Source organism: Plectrocnemia conspersa, unplaced genomic scaffold (assembly GCF_051122295.1).
Source record: "Plectrocnemia conspersa isolate PC_06_02 unplaced genomic scaffold, ASM5112229v1 ptg000009l, whole genome shotgun sequence".
Lineage (NCBI taxonomy): Eukaryota > Metazoa > Arthropoda > Insecta > Trichoptera > Polycentropodidae > Plectrocnemia > Plectrocnemia conspersa.
Genome location: NW_028277173.1, coordinates 12,753,616 through 12,772,200, shown reverse-complemented (window position 1 = coordinate 12,772,200; position 18,585 = coordinate 12,753,616). Strand labels below are relative to the sequence as shown.

At 27.7% G+C, this 18,585-nt stretch overlaps 1 protein-coding gene across 4 annotated transcripts in view; it reads right to left on the bottom strand.

The window, feature by feature from the left end:
• Positions 1–18,585, bottom strand: part of trh (PAS domain-containing protein trachealess) — a 221,874-nt gene that overhangs the window by 58,812 nt on the left and 144,477 nt on the right. The window contains exon 1 of one of the 4 annotated variants that reach the window (XM_088191702.1): positions 13,024–13,570. The exons of 2 other annotated variants lie outside the window; for them this stretch is intronic. In XM_088191702.1, the coding sequence (XP_088047828.1) occupies positions 13,024–13,214 (191 nt within the window). In that variant the 5' untranslated portion in view covers positions 13,215–13,570. Of the gene's footprint in view, positions 1–13,023; positions 13,571–18,585 lie in introns of those variants that run through there. One more of the 4 variants, XM_088191704.1, reaches the window with a different exon arrangement.

The following is an 18,585-nucleotide window of genomic DNA, read 5'->3' as shown; positions in this document are numbered from 1 at the left end:
ACTCAATTTATCTGCATGATAACAGTCAGCTATTTTTAACTGTTATATTGGTCTTTAGCTCTAGTCTCTTTTTTTAGGTCATATATAATATATACTATATAAATAAATATTATTTATTTATTTTTTAATTATATTCATTTTTTTATATTTTATTACTTAGGCGGTACATATTATTATATGTACCGTCCATTTTTTTAATAATAAAAAATATTTTTTATTTCAATTTTATGGTTGATTTGAAAGAAATTAATAATATTGATTATATAAAAATACAATAATATTAATACAATACATATTGTTTTATTGAATTTAAGATTTGAAAGCGTTCTAGAAAAAATTAAAGGAAGAAAAGATCTGATACAAATCTTCGTTTTTCTTATTGTAATGATTTATAATATATAGTATATGTTACTTGCATGTTAAGATTTCTTGTTTTTACGGTTACTTTTGATACGTAGCTATATGCATTCTTTTACTGTGATTACATCTTTGCCACAAATGTTTAGTAAGTTGCTTTATATGTAAAGTTCTAAGCTAATATAAAATCTATTATTAATATTTTGAGCCATTGTAGTTTTTTGCCTAAACGATTTTATTCAAAAGCAAAAATTAAAATACAGTATCTCAAGTCGTATAAATAAAAAAATACATTAAAACAAAAATAATATAAATAATATATACATCGCATATTGTACCTTTGTAGTTTAAATTGTAATTTATAAGTTTAATCTCAGTCACAGTTAATCGTAAAAAATATATAAAAAAGACGATAAAAAGTATAAAAGCTCACAAAAAACTAGCCATTGAAGTAAACTATATTTTCTTAACTATGGTGTTATTTTGAAACATCAAAAATTTTACTTTGTCTACGATTTTATAATAGTTTAATTTAATATTTTATTTTATAGCTCTAAATATTGTTGTAAAATACTATTATTCATAAATATCAATCTCAAGAAGAAAATAAATATAAGTTATTACATTTTATGTTAAATATTATCATTATATATTATAAATAAAATATAAATTATTATTAGAGATTTTTTAATAAAAATAATGTGATACTAATTCGCTGAATAAGCGCTATATAAACATATTTAGATGTGTGAAATGACCTAAAGAACATTTTATTTCTTCTCGCATTAGTAATAATATTTTTTCGCCCCTAGAAAAGCGTCATGAAAATAACGCGGAGGATTCACAAAGAAAACACTCAAACGCCCGAGGCGGTGGATTGGTAATCTAATAAAATATAAAATGTTGGGCTCTGGGGGCGGTCAGTTGAAATGGCCCGCTGATTATTTCTTCCTCTTCCGTTTCCTTGCCGGCTAATAGAACCTAGGGGAAAACGGAGGCGAGGAAAATTTTCGCCTTCATACGCTGTATATATAAAAAAGGACGCGAAAATTAATACTTGCGATACAATCGGTGATGATATAAAGAAAAATAGGATAAACGTATTTTTTATTATTATTATTAAAGAGAGGTAGGAATAGATATTTATTATCATTAAAAGATTGAGTCATAAGACATAAAAATCATACATCGATGAATGTTTATGTTGGTACTACAGAGGATTTGGAATTTTCACTTACCAACATTTCAACGCCAACACAAACTATCGCCTAACATTTACTTTCGCTTTTTCTAATTTCTAAGTGGTATAAGTATAAGAACGAAATTATTAAGTATAATTATTATTTGACATAGTTTTAATCAATCATTTCAGAGTAGATTTTTCCAACAATTTTCAATCTTATTATATTTCTACAAAAAGTTATATTAGATTATTCTCCGTATAGAATCTTTATTCTATGGCCTCAAATATAAATTGAATAACTCTATTTTTAGGTAAAACTACTAAATACTGCCTTTTTGCATCACATCACATATTAAAAATAGCATATTAGTACTAAAAAGCTTTGTTGCATTGTCACTGAAAGCACCACTGCAAAATTACTAAAATAATACTTATAAGATGATACGTGCTACAATGAGCTAATAACATTAACAATAAAATTATTTTAAAGACTGATTGATATAAATTCAATAAATTCTATTCAGAATCTATAATCTATAAAAAAAATGAAACACCAAAAACATATCAGAAACTAATCTTGTACAATGAACAAGTAATACTGTATTAATATTTAATCGAAAAAAAATTTTTGTGTGTTTGAATAGTTACTGAAAAATATCATTACTAATATTACTTCTTATACTATTTTTCAAGTATAAGAATTAATTATGTATAATTTATATTAAACATAGTTTTAATCTATTTATAAAAATCCATGTTAATTGAATAACTAAAAATAGGGTAACACTGCCATTTCGCATCACATCAAATATCTAAGAATAAAAGGATAGCATTATGAAGCTACAAACTTAATTGTCACTGTAGGTATCAAGGCAAAATTCATAAAATGATTCAACCTTTTGTTAGCGGATCAATTAGAAAATAAAGTATATATGAATAAATTGATAAAAAAATTGCCTGTGAAAAGAAGCAAATAAATCTAAAACATTTAGCTATTTATTTATTTAATTGTTAAGATAAGCTACATAGTTTATAGTCACTTTTGTATATGTATTAAACAATTACGTATTTAGGCAATTTACACTTAATACTATCAAAATATAAAACCACAGCACTACTATCCGTTTTCTAGTAAACTTAATTTATAACTTAGCGCTTAAACATACGTAATCTACCTTCTGATCTGTATAAAATCTTTATAAAATTTTTGATTCAAACGAAAGCATAAACACCAACAAAGTCTACAGTTAATAATTAGACGTTTTAAGGTGAAGCATCATGATAAAAAAATAAACATAAAATAATTTTGATGATGCGATAAAATAAAATGTAAACTGCAGTTTAATGAAACAGATGAGTAAGTCAGAAAAATATAAATCAAATGCAAGAAGTAAATATAATAAAATGTAAGTAAATCCAATTCCATATAAAATAGAAGGCTATTCTAGGACACTTTAATGTGGAAGGCTGTAGCACCAAAGAGGAGGAAAAATAAGATGTTTTAATATTTTTTTAAACAAATGTCGTTTTTCCTCGGTACTCAAAATTATATATGAAATAAAGAATATCGCACGCATATTCGTATTTTTCCTCAATGTTTTCTCGCAAACAAAGCTCGTCATTGTCTTGGTCAAATCATCGTATCGACCGTAACTGTGTCCGCCGTGAGAACGACTCATTGGCCCATTGAAAGACCGAGGCGTATGCGCAGGTGAAGTCATATTATCGAATCATTAATTTCAATTTGAATTTGTCGTGAATTTTCCGCGTAACGAGCCGTTCAAAAGGCGTGAGTCACCGGCTCGTAAAATATTATCCGTGGCCGCATTGTGTACCAAAAATCGATTTATCGTGGTACTACATGATTTTTTCTTCGCGTCTCAAAGTTAAACTTTAGCTGTGAAATTGACGCTTTTCATTAAAAAAAATATAAAAGGAAAAGAAAGACGCCATTTTAAACAAGGAATTTTAAATCTGTTAACCAGTTTATTTAAAAATTAATTATAACTAAATAAATAATCTACATAAAATTTGTGTACACACTTTAACGATAGCTGATATAAATATGAAATTTGTAATTGAAAATTTTATTTAAAAAATATTATGTGGCAAAAAAAGAAATTTTACAAGAGAGCAAAAATAATCTTAATTGTATATAAATAGTAGTATAAGTCGCTGACTATTGACCTGAAAGACCTGGGCTCAAATCCCATATGGACCTTATTATTTCTAAATTTTTTCCAGTGTGATTTTATTATAATTATTTTTCCGATCAATCATTACAGATTAGACTTTCCTAGATTTTCCGAACCTCATCAATTCAAATTGAGCTAGGTTGTACATATTAGATATTATAGGTTCTCTAATAATGAGCTAATACAGTTCATAGAGAATATAATATATTTATTAAAAATATATATATACAAAAACCATCTAGAACATGTTTAGACAAGCTTGTGATATATAATATATTGTTCCAACGAAAGAGCATTGCCTATTAAATAGACAACGAACTAGTAAATAATTTTATAAATAGTCTAAAACCATTTGTTACATTTATAAAGTTTTTCTTTTTAAATCTTAACAATTTTCTAAGATAGTTTTTCTATCTAAGCCAACTAAATAAGTAAAAGTTTGTACCATTAATTGCACAAATGCGAATTCAATAACCTACATGATGATCATAACATTTTTAAAACAAGTTTATTAGTAATTTGGATCAAGTCATTCGTTGCTTTACAAACCAAAAATAGAAAAAACACACTCGAATAACTATTTTTTTCTCGAGCAACTTAAGTATTTAAAAATGCAATTGGTTCTAATAAGGAATTACCTTATAATTTCGCTACTTAATATTTTTAGGTATATAAAAGAAATGTACATTATGTAACGTTATTGAAAATCAGATCAGCCAAGTTTTAGTGGATTTATATAATCAAATTTAATTACTTACTTGAGTATGTAATCTGCAGTTTTTTATTATATTTATTTTAAAATATACATTTGCAATAGATATGAAATAATATGTAAATGTGTAAGTATACGTAAAAAATATATTTAATATAAAACTACATATTAAAAAAAAAACATTTTATTGGTATAGTTTATAATGCATATAATTAGTAGCAATCATTAATCAAAATATGAGTGAACGAGTGATATTGCAATTGTGACCTTTATTTTTTGCTTACAAAAGTTATTCTGTACTATTTTTTTGTATGGCAACGCGTTTTTTTCTGAATTATTTAGGTAAACTATTTTTAGTTGCTACTATATTACTTTTATTTGGTTGTAATTATCAAATACTATTTGTTTTGTAATATATTACAGCAAACAAATCTTTGACATTAGCAGAAATATTAGACATACTTGTAATATGAACACTTTCATTTAAATCAAAGAAGGGCATCTCATTTTTTTTATACCAACAGAACCATGATTGCTTTTCCGATTAATAACGATACTCATTAAGTCACAGGCGGCTGTCTGTAAAATAAAAATAAATTCTCTTCAATTGAACCGACACAAAAAACAGTTATTAAATATTGCGCGAGTTAATTATTACCGAATATGTCGGTCAAATTTGAACCCAATTATACATATGTATACACACACAGTCAGCACACAAAGAATTGATGCAATATAATCGAAATCTAGATACCGGTGCACTTGATCAGAAATGTTGCGGTCTAGAAATGGTCCAGAGCAAACCACTAATAGCCCCCGCGGAGTTTTATGCTCGGTAATAAAATAATTCAGTAGCTGACTATTTTATGTTTTTATACTATGTATAGTGTATATATGTATATCATACTTTGTACTGTGACGATTTAACAAAGAGTCGTGATGGTTTTGACCAAATACAAACTTTGGCGTGATCACGATTTTTTGATGAAACGGATTACGAATCTAAACGGACATTACACGCCAATGATGCATTGTGTTGATGACGAATAAAAAAACCGTGAAAAAGTGAAAATATACACCTAACACGCTTTGTTTATAAACAATTATTTTGGAGAAGCATAAAAAATGAAGGAAAACCGTTCAATTATATGTTTTTTTGTGTGGATTAGTGAATTGTCATTGCTGCGATTATGTTATTTGCTTTATACTGCCACAATTCAATGTAGAGTTTCAACATAATATAAAAGTACTTTCAATGATTTTTAATCTATATAATATGACGCAAAAAACGCGTTCAAGTTCAACACAATGGCAAAATAAATAACAAAGTGGGCCGACGCCTGTAAATGTAATCTGGGCTTATTCTAATAAGAAGTTTCACCGTGTCAAAATGGCTGATAGATCTCTACCTACCTGTTCACCGACATAATTTTACGGTAGCAACCGCCTGTTATAGACGTACTATAAAGCTGACTATAGATAATTTTATAGCACGGTAGTCAATGCGCCTAAGGTGAAAATTTTGGTTATGCTGATAAAAAATATAAACGAATGATCTATCGTATGGAAATACACATATTAGCTTCATAAATATTTTATAATTAATTGTGAATTCACAATAAATTTACAAAAAATACATTTTTATTATTTACTTATTTTTATAAAAATATTGTTTTTTTACTTTATTGGTATTTTAAATATATATTTTAAAAGAAAAAAGTTTTGTTTGTTTTAAAAAAAATAATGATTTTAATCAAACTTTTTTAATGCACTAAATTAAAGGTGAGAACATATATACACGATTTTAATAAACCTTTACAATATTCATCAGTAAGACTACGAAAATCTGGGAAAATCTAATATGTGTTGACCGACGGATAATAATCACTAAAACAGATCTTTTAGACACAATATGAATTGAAAAACATTGGATTTCATATGGGATTTAAATCCAGGTGTGTTAGTTAGTCATCGACTTACACTACTAATTTATCATACAGTTTATAGATTTTTTTTTTTATTATTTTGCTTCAACGTAGGAAACTAATGACTAATGTATTTTAACTAATGACTTCCAGGGCAAAATATTAAACTGTCTATTTTGGCTATTGAAAAAGTATACATCTACTAAGAAGAATTTATTAATCGTCAACTTTTGAAATTCATTTATCAGACAGGTTACAGATAATAATATTAGTATTTTGCTCAATTGTTTAATGTAATTGCTCAATGTATTTAAATTATTAACTTTTAGGGCAAAATATCAAAATTTGGACACTGTGTTATCTTTCTTACTACTAGAATAAGTATAAATGGACATAAATAAAAATAAAAAAGAGAATTGTGTTTATCAACAATCGACTTACACTACTAATTTATCCTACTGCGTACAGACGATAATATTATTATTTTTCTTAATAGTTTAGAAACATATTTGAACTAATAGCTTTTTGGGTAAAATATCTAGACATTACATTGTCCTTTTGGCTGCTGGGAAAAGTGTAAGTAGATATAAATGAAAATTAATAGAATACGTGGCTTTAAGTTTTGTCTTTGCAGATTAAACAAATAAAAACACGTGTATCTGAGACTACATGATAATTGAATTGTGTTTTTATTCCAATTATACGTATATTTTTCTTATCAAATATTAAAATAAATTATTTTTATACAATCATAAACTTTCATAATTGGTTTTTTATTAATGAGCCTAAGATTATTGTCGATTTTACAAAAAAGACAATACTTTAAGATTTATTTTAATAATTTTAAAGAAATAATGTAAATAATATTCTATAAAATAAAACAAAAAAAAATAAACAGTAAGAATGTTTACATTTATTTGGTTGCAAAAGTTATTTTTACAAGCTTTTCATCATGTACACTTTTATACTTTAGTGACAATATAATTGTCAAATTTATTTGTACCGGTTTTAAGGATTACTTACTATTTTAGACAAGTGATATTTTTATAATAATGTAAATGTAATCTTAGGTATTTGGTCTCTCAAAAGTGAAGTTAACTAATTAAAATAAGAGCAATGATATGCTTATAATATTTTTATAGCAAAAATTAGCGTACAATATATAAAGATACTGGGTTTTTTCAATTCATAATCATGGAATTATGATCCTTAAAATCTGTCAATATTACATTTCATTTGTAAACATTTGAGAATCATTTATATCATATTATTTTTTAATATATATTATTTGTTTGATATTTTTCCTACATTTTTATATAAATTTAGTTATTAAAAATCATAAATATAAGCTTGTGTATCTCCAATAAATAATTATTTAACGAAATTTAATACAGGCTGTATAAAATTAACATATAAATTATATTATAATTAAAGTCTGATCCTAACTCAATCTCAGTTTACAAACAAGATGGCATTTTACGCGTCAAAGGACCCCAAACAAGCGTCCGGACGGATAATGCGTCTAAGAACATAAAAAAATGATTAAATATAAAAATAAAAAAACAGGTTCCAATATCTAAAGTACTGGGTGCAACAAAACCGCATGACTTGACGAAATCGAACCTGAATCTGTACCGAGTCGGGCTTTTTGTGCACGCGTCCGGGTCAAAAATTGTTCTCGGATATATAACCGAGTTTTAAACTAGAGCTCGATCGATTACAAGTAGATGCAAGGACCTTGGTTATAATATTTAAACGATCTAATAAAAGTATTGTGTGCATATTTTACTTGTAATTCGCATGCCTTTTGCGCAATTTTCGTAGCTGGGTCCAATTGTGAAACGCTCGTTATTGGTTTTGGTACAGGTATATATACATATTTATAATGAGTTTGATATGGTTAATAGCGTGTAATTGTGGTTGAAGCTTGTTTATTTTTGCAATTGTTTATGGTTGAAATTAAAAATATATTTATATCAATATATTTCAATATAAGTATATACATATAAAGGCAGTATTTTTATATAATATACTAATTTAAAATCAATAACTAGAAACTATGTCGCAGATATAATTTAAATTATAATATATTTATAATCAGTATAAAAATTTGTATTTGATCTAATTCGTGTTCAAAATCACTGGAACTCTTCACGTAATTATTTCAAGTATTATTACTAATAAAAATGATTATTAATGTAAACAATATATAACATTTTTTAAATAAATGTTATATAGAAAATTATCTTTTTTGGTAACAAACATTTTCACTTTTTAAAGGAAGAGATTTACAATATATTTTTATATGACTCGTACAAGTGACATTCTTACTCTATAAATTGCAGTTGTAAGAGTAATTTATTTTTATTTACATATATATTAGACTATATTCCATATTAGACAGAAATTTTAAATATATATTTATTATCAATATATTTTTATACTTTAATCAAAAATAAATATAACATTAACTTAAATTAGCAGTGATTTGAAAAATAACACAAACTTAATCAAGTACAAATAATTTTAATTTATTTATTCGTGATATTGTATTTAACGCATTAAGAATTTATTTATTATTTATAAGATTCAATTTATTCTAATCAAATATATTATAATATAAAATACATTTTGAAGGTAAAAATTAAAAAAATTAAAAGAAACCTATATGTATATATTAATTATTATTTATTAAGTAAGGGTTAAAGATAAAAAAATATATATATTTATAATAATAAAATTGTTCAACATAGTTTATACATTTTTTTAAATTTGGAATTGATCATAATATAGTTGACTTATTAACAGGTACAAGTACTATAAAATTTCGACCTGTCATAATTTTTTTGTTAAATTTTATAGCGAATACGAACAATAGAGAACGTTTTTGCTACAAACTAGTTATATTATCGTTAATAAGATATTTCGAATAGTTACTATCATTATTTAAAATACCAGATTGTTACAAAAAATCGCAATTGACTAAGAATGACATCATTAAATTTAATTTTGTCATTATATCTGCAATATATTATAACAATAATAATTCAATGATACACTTTTTGATGAATGACTAAAAGTAATCACGTGAAATTGGTTTTCTCGCGTCCCGTCGAAAATAGACTATGACTCGGTCTTATGAATGAGGGTTTCAACTTCTGGCCTATGGTCACGGGGAAAAAATTGTAATAAAGTAAAACCGGTTTCTGGCATGAGCGCCGTACTTATGGTTGAGTAATACAGGAGTCAGAATGAAATGTATGCGCCGAGTTTACGATTACGAAATGAATATGAAAGAAAAAAACGACGACGTCGTTTAACAGGCAACCATTATAATAGCGTGATGAAAATATATATTTTGTCCATGGAGGCGGTTTTGACACAGCTCAAGCAAGCATAATTGGTGCATGGAGAGGCAAATTAAAATGTTTCTTCGTCTGCATGCCAATTTGACTGTTAAAAGATTACTTCAGAGTTATCTCTAGAATATCTCAATAAATTACCTTTAGGAATAATGTAAGGACATAACATTATCTGGAATTTATTTATATGTATTATAAAGAGTATTTGTATTTTTTTTATTTCATCTTAGTGCATTATCTATTTATGGCACACGTTGTTACGAATTCATTCAGTTAAACTGAAATATATTTAAACAATAGCATTTACTTTTTAAATATGAGGTAGGACGTAAGTTTTAATTGAAAGACTTTTCATTTGTAATATAGATTTTAAATATGTATCATAAATGTAATAATACAGGAAAAATGTAGAGAAATTGTGGTTATATAATTTAAAATGAAAGGTAGAAAAAAGTTTTTGCGGAAGACTATCAAGATTATTTTTAATAAAAAGTCACTAGATCTTGGAAATAAATAGCCGATGATATTTTCATAAATTAAAAATGTAACAATATGACTGATTATAGATGTAATAAAAAGATCCACCGTATAAAAAAATAAGTACATCAAATATATACGCCAGTTTGAGTGTTACGCGAATAACGCGTCCTATTGAGTACTCTTATAGACATTTATTCATTTAAACTGTTTTTAGTCAAAAATTAAATATCAATTGATCTTCACAGTTCAACACTATACATCGAACCCATAGTATCTATTATAAAATCGTGTGAACTTTCTACCGGCGAAAACACAATCAAATCCGTATGTTGTTTGATGTCGCAACTCTAAACGACAGTTTCCACTTGAGATTCCCTGTATGTACCATGTAATCCATTGAACAGACTCACAATACAGGATTATCGCCCAAGAGCAAAAATCGCTGCCGATCAAGGGAAGGACCTTTTTATGTGCCTCGTTGGAAGTTTTGTAGAAAAAAATGTATGTAACCAGCGACGGTTCCCTCGCGGATGCTCCGGTAACTTCTTTTGTGGTTGCGGTTTTAAATCGAACGGAGGAAATAAAATTTGAGGTTCACCTTACAAAAAAAATCAACGGCCGTAAAAGGTAATGGAGCCAAATAACCGACAAATTGATATAATCCCAATGATACATTTTTTGTATTCCGCGGCGACACTGAACGCTTCTGGATTACTTCTTAACAGCTCCAGTTAATGTGATGTAATAATATGTGCTTTTCACGCTACCATACGTATTATATTACAAATGTAATAATAATAAACTATATAGTAAAATAAAATAAAAAAAATATTATTTCACTCCAATAGTATCTATAATTATATACATGAACAATTATATATAGAAGTAATATAATTCATATACACATGGGTTTTTTTTATATTCCATACGAACCTATTATGATATTAAGATATCATGAACGATTAAAAAATAACTTAATAGACTTTCTTTTTTAGGCTCAGAATTCTGTTGTGTCTTTAAATATTGTATTATGAATGTTTCAATATTAGACATTTAAATACCCATATTTATAACACACCTATGTATGTTTTTGTAAGTAGCTTAAAAAAGAAGTGTATGGAAAATACAGTAAAAAATACATATATAATATATTACTTTGGTTTTTGACTTTTTTAGAGAAACAGAACAATATTATGCATAATAAATATATTGTTTAATTAATAAATATATTCAATCTTTGGCAAAATGTTTATTTATTTAAATACAACTCAGAGCAAAAATGTACGAAGGTGTGAATTTGTACAAAAATAATCCATTAAGAAATAAATTATAATATTAAGTCTTTTTTGTATTCTGTTTATGTTTGTATTATGTTTTGTATGTATATTCTGATTATTTTTTAGTGTATAAACAATAAGCAATATTAGCTAAGTAAATATAAATAAATTAATTAGGTGAGGGGTCTTTTCAGAAATATTAAAAAAAAAGTATTACAGACTGCCCAAAATAACAAATGATTTTTAAGATACTGTAATCTTACTAGTTTTTGATTCTAAATAAAAATAGCATATTATTATACACTTTTGAGATATCTCTTGAAGCACATATGTTATAGAAAAATACTCATTTATTTTTAAGTAAATGCAAAAACATTCTACTAATGTATTTTTCTATAGCATAAACCATTTTGGAGTGTCAAATTATATTTTTTTCAAGCATCTATTCCTATATTTTATACTTCTTGAGAAAATAAATGTAAAGAAATTATATTTCTCGGGTATTCTATAAAAAGTCATTGCTGTACTTTTTTGTTATCAATATTTTTAAATTATGTTCATAAATAAATATATGTATATACACACGTGCTAACATACACATATATTTTATTAGCTTTAAAGTTTTACTAGAATTGCCTATTCGAGTGAGTTTTTTTTCAGTCTGATATCATTATCACTATTAGCTCTGGATTTTTTACAACTTTCTTTTTTATTACAGAAAGCTGTGAATAAATATCCCAAAAAAAATCAATTCACCTATAAGAGAAATATATTTTTTAGAAGAAGTGATTTGTTATATATTACAGTCTTCAATTTCAACTGAATTAAAAATATATTAGCTACTTTTATAGTCTTAACAGCTATTTTTGTTAATATTTTGTATATTCTTATTTTCAATATATTAAATTCTTATGAAAAAAATTTAAGAAGGAACATTAGCTATACCAAATATAATGATACTCTAATTAAAAATTAGAATACGCATTGAATTAAATATATTATGCAGCATAAAAACCATTGATAAAAAAATCAAAATATAGAATATGTTATCATTACCATAAATACGATTTTTTTTATAACTATTATAGGGATCTAATTTGTTGCTGTTGTACAACATTTTACTACAAAATTTAAAATGCTAATACGATAAGTTTATTTATACAATAGTTTTATGAACAAACTATAAACTAGAAGGGTTTAAGAGCGTAAATACTGAAACTAATAGGAACTGTGATCATATTTGCATATAAAGCAATGATCCCACGCTGTTCTGCCAACATAATATCGACACTAAATCATCTTTGGATTGTGCTACACCATTCCAATTCCAATCGTGTACGATGTAGTGCGAATCAATCGCTGTACCACCATAAAAATATGTATATAAAAAACATAACGAAACAAATCGAAAGCGATAACTAAAAGACAAAACAATATTCGACACACAAACGCACCTAGGAACTTTTATAATAATAAAAATGCAACAAAAACAATAATAATAATATAATAATAATAATATGAACATAACATGCCCAGGTTCGAGATGTGATTGGTTTGTGGTTGTCGGTCGGCAGAGGTCAGCCGTCGGCTGTACGAACCAGGAGTGTGTGAAGGCTGGGCTGCCCAACCCCATGACACCAGGAACGACAGCCTGTCGCTGGTGATGGTGGAAACCCGCCGAAGCCACCGCATAGTCCATCGCTACAGCCTGGTACGGCAGCATCCTCGATTGATTTTGATCCACACGGTCCGAAACTCAACGAGTCATAGTCTTATACAGACATGTATAAAATATAAAGTGGCGATATCGACGAACGGTCAATAACGCAACCCTTATCTATATATATCACTCATCAAAATAAATGCGCAAATACGCATTTATTTATAATTATATATATTTAGATAGATAATCAAGTCTATAAAAATACATATACAATGTCCTTTGAATATTAATTATTGTTATTATGGCACTTTGATTGAATTAGATCGCGCCGAAGAACGAACGAGTATTCCGGCGCACCCGCGCGTTAACCCCAAAAACGTGCGACTGACACCAGATTCATCACTCCAAACACTTGTAACCCCGTCCGTGTTCTCGCTGTTGTATATATCTATCTCACTCTGCGCGCACTTCGGCATTCTTCGGTTAAGTTCGGTCTCGATCGGCGCACGAGATGGGCGTGTCCTTTGAGCACATCGCGAGTTTCTGATTGGTCGATTCTGTTTCTCGCAGAGAGCTTTCCCACCTGCGCTTTGATAATGCGCACAGGTATATTAATTAATAATAACAATAATTAAATGGATGATGAACTCCGTTCAAAAAACGCGACAATCAAAGCAAGACACGCCCTTGAGAGTTATTGCTATAATACGCCCAGATACAAACTCCAGAAAATATTTATAAAACATTTTAATTTGAGATTGAACTGATTCAAACGTAATTGAAGTCTTACATTTGCTCTTTTTTGGTAGCCCAATCTTTCACGAACAATTTTTGCCACTTCTTAACATTGTTCAGAAAGTAACTTACTTTGCCTGTTTATATCACCATTAACTATATGGCAATCGAGCTTTGCATCATATTATCAAATTAAATGTTTATATATTGTCTAAAAAAGATTTGTTATATGCCAATTTTGTGGGCCAGCCTGTACATGTATCATAATTGTAATGATTGAATTGCTCCATTGACTTTATTGTTTTCAGATTGAAACGTGTTGGACGTGGAAAAAAGCTTTTCTATCTCGGGCGAAAGCTTCCCTCGGGCCACGTGGTCAAACGTCAAATGAATTCAAATGACTCCATTATGGGGTATGCCCTCCGCGCGCCCCTTCTCGTACTTGGTTCCGAAAAGCTCACGTGCACATCCCAAACCTGACTGCAAACATTTTCATTGATGCCAACTACACGTGGTTTTTCATTCAGCGTTTGGGTGGCACGTTCGTTATACACGTCTATGGTACGTGAAGGCACAAAAAAATGTGACGCTTACACGTTTGTATGTGTGTGGTTTAAGAGGTAAGATATCGATTTGTTTATATTTGTGTAGAAAATTTTGAGAAAAATCACTATAAACGTTTAATAAAGTAGAAAGAAAATGGACAGAAGTGAATATTATTAGTCTATTAATATTTAAATTCTCACTTGGCTGATAGTTTTAAAAATAGAATCAAGTGACATTATTTTATGATATGCTAAGACTTGATAGCCTTCTGATTCTTCGAAATGCAACTGATTTTGCAATTGATTTTATAAATTGCTTGTAATTGGATTAAATTAGATTAAGAAGAGCTTAAAAGACAGTCTTTGAAATAAATTACAAAAATTAAACTTCTTTGTCTGTTGGAAATATAATCTTTAAAATTTAAAAAGAAATTGATGAATAAAAGGTGATTTTTTCGATTGTGTATCTTAATCGAACCTGCAGAGAAAAAGGAGAAAGGGGACAAATTCTCGGTGCCCTTTCTCCTTGAGGGGCCCAACTCTAGAAAAAATCATAGCAAGAATATATTTATAAAAAAAGTTAAAACCGACCTCAAATAATGAATCTGAACTAAACTACAGTTGTTTGAGATGTATTTCAGGTATAAGTTTTTTACCCCTTTTTTAAACAAATTATACAAGAAATAAAAGCAGCGCAACATTGCCTTCAAAAGCACCCATTTTTCACAAAAAATATTATTATTCAAAGGGACAGATTGTAGTTTTTTAATGCAGTTCCGGTTGTGCTAAAATTATTTGTAAATTATTGTTGACTTTATTGATTTTTGAACGTTTGAAAAATATTAGACATGAGAGGAAATATATAAATACAACGATGTAAATTAGTAGCAGTAAATTTAAGTATTCGATCTGAGTTTTCAGATCGGTTACCAAAAGAAGAAGCAAAGAAATAACGAATATTCTACAACAGCACCAGTTGAATTATATAAATTAAATGATTTTATACATCGTAAATATTATCGGTAATTTGACAACTAGATTCAATGCAGAAAATTTAGGCAATTATACACTCAATTTCATGTGCTTATTCCTAAAAGAAAATATAGAAAAAGCAGTCTCGAATTTATCCCGCGAATCCGAATCCGAATATCGGTAAGCTATATCATATTTTCTCAATCTTAATCTGTACAACATAGCATAGAAAAAAACCACGAACATACATTTAACATTGTTCTCAATTGCATTCAGAATTTCCAAAAATTGAATAACGCATTAGTTTGATCTTACGGCTTTAGATTTATTATTTTTGATTTATGTAAAAGAGCTAGTATTTTTGGCCATATACTTCAAGTTGAAAAACAATATTTGAAAATAAATAAAGTCAGGTATTTTATATGAAAATCTACCATTCGTGTAGATAAAAATTGGATACATTTACAAGATATTGTTCTTAATGTGTAATTAAATTTAAATTTTACGCTGAATAGAGTATCAATTCAACTTTTAAATGGTAAAATGACTTTTGCTCTTTTCTGTATATATGTAAAAATAAAAATAAAAGTAAAATTACCGTTGCGCTTAAAAACACACAAACTCGAATCTCGTCTTAATTCCAGAGATTCCAAAAAATGCAGTAAATCATATTCTACATTTACTACTTATTCTACATTTACAGAATATATTATAAATGACTGTTACCACCGTTGTACGGATTTCAAACTTTTATTATGCAATCGTAAAATAAGTTTAAATCATTTTATACTATCAACTAGGAAATTTAGCATACATAATAATTTATATAAATAATTGTATTAAGAAATATGTATTCTACCCCACTATAATAGAACCAGTATTGATTAGTTCATGCCCTATATTAGGGTAAATAAATTTCGCAGTGTCGTCTTTGAATTGAACTAGTTAAGAGGGGTTGGTGCAATAACATTGAAACATTTATTTTATGTGTATACACGCTGGACACAATTTCTTATAGAATCTTATAGATATATCTATATAAAAAAAATAGAGAATTATAACAAACAAGATCCCATTTATAAAAATGTACTAAAATATAAATTGCTAAATTTTTCATATCAGTGTTATATACTAAATAAAAATAGTATAATATGCATACATGCATAGATATTAAATTACATATAAATTGATTTCATTATCATAATCTTTGTTCAGAGATCGGCATAATGAAGCTTGACTAAGTGTTGCAAGTTATTCATGAACAAGTCTCATTGACCGGGAACTTTATATAAGTGGAGGGTGAGCAAACTTGCAGGGGTGCAGGGGTGACAAAGGACACAGGCGAAATTACCTCGGATGCACAAGGTGCACATAAAATAAGTCATCCATGTATCAACATTGATTTTTTGCACCAGTGAATATAGTATATTAAATAAAATACTTATGATCAACTTTAATTCATGATCGACATTAAATAATTAATAAAAATACATATATATTAATATTTAATTATGTTATAGAAAAACATTTATAATACATATACTCACATACCACATACACAAATAGAGCTAGATACAAATTAAGATATTCTAATTTTAATTGTTGCCTCCTCCTCCTCATTCTCCTCTACACTTGCTGATAGAAACAAATATATGCAAAAGCAAATGAACCCCTGACCGTCCTAGATTTTGCTACAAATTAAATCCGTTTGCCAATCTGCACATCTATATAGCTACCCTCTTTTCCACTCTAGGTACTCGTAATAAATGGTAATACGCTTTACATGCATATACAGATATTATTTAAATAAATATTGTATTTTTACTCACCCGAAATTCCTGAGATGGCCACCAAAAAATAAAATAAACATTGTTATAGAAGATTATTAAAAAAATATATATAATATAAAGACAATTAAACAAAAATACATAAAAATTTATAAATATCATATAATATATAATACTAAAAAGAAACCAGCTAAATACTCTCTCTCGACCAGTTTCTGAAGTAGATGAAGTTTATGTTTATTTTAATTTACGATCAAAATGGACAACAGTCATTTATCTATATTCAGCAACTTAGACAAAATATTTGGCAAATTATGTTAAGCTAATGCTAGGCCTTGTCTTTTAAGAAAAAAATTCTCCACCCTACACGCAATGTCAAGTAACCCTCCCGCGTCTTGTGAGTGACAATCGCTGGCCAATTGCAAACCAATTGCTGTCAAATATTTGTGAATACTACCATGTATTATGGCATATTTGTCAAACAAGATATTTGTCATTATGTTGATAATACACTTCGCAGTCCAAAACAATTTAAGTAGCGTTACACGCATTACTGACTTCACTGTTATGTGTCATGTAGAAAATTATAATAAGTGCAAAAAGTTGTATGCTTTTTTAAATGCAGTGACACATAAATCTGTTTTTTCACAAGTGGCCATGAAATGACAAATTTTTAAATATAATTGAATAGTAAATAAATCATGCTAGAGCCAACAAACTTGTTTTCATGAAGCAACATTTCATAAATGTATCCCTCGTATTATTCATCTAGTTATGATGCAAAAAATAAAATAGCAAATAATGACACAGAATGCGCAAGAAATAGTAGGAAAACTATTAATATATTTTTTTTCGTTTATAGAAAATATTTCTTATTTTCATATTACGAGCTATTAAAATAAAATAGTTTAGTGTCGATAAGATTGAATGTGAGTGAGTATAAATAGAAGCAGCAGCAACTGTCGCATCTCAGACTATTAAAAAATCTTATTTCAATTTAATGGATTATCGTGGTAGCTCCACAACTAGAACTGTGGGTGTTATCTAAAAATAAATGCATCAAAGCGAGCAGCGTCTACTATTTGCAACGTTCAAAAATGTTTTATTTCTGATTAAAAATTCACTCACAAGCAATTTTATTTTTTTAAGGGCTGTAAAAAGCTTTTTTCGTTTAATTAAACTGTTACATAATTTGGACTGTGTTGATCAATATGATTTATAATAAATGGTCTATATGTCTATAATAATTTATTTTCAACCAGAAAAAGCTCGGATTAATCTCGCAAAAATGATTTTCACCGTACGCCCTCGCCATAAGTGGCTACGTAACATATAACGAAATTAGGCACAATTGATTCGGTGCGCATCTATTAGGGACTCTAAATGGCATCT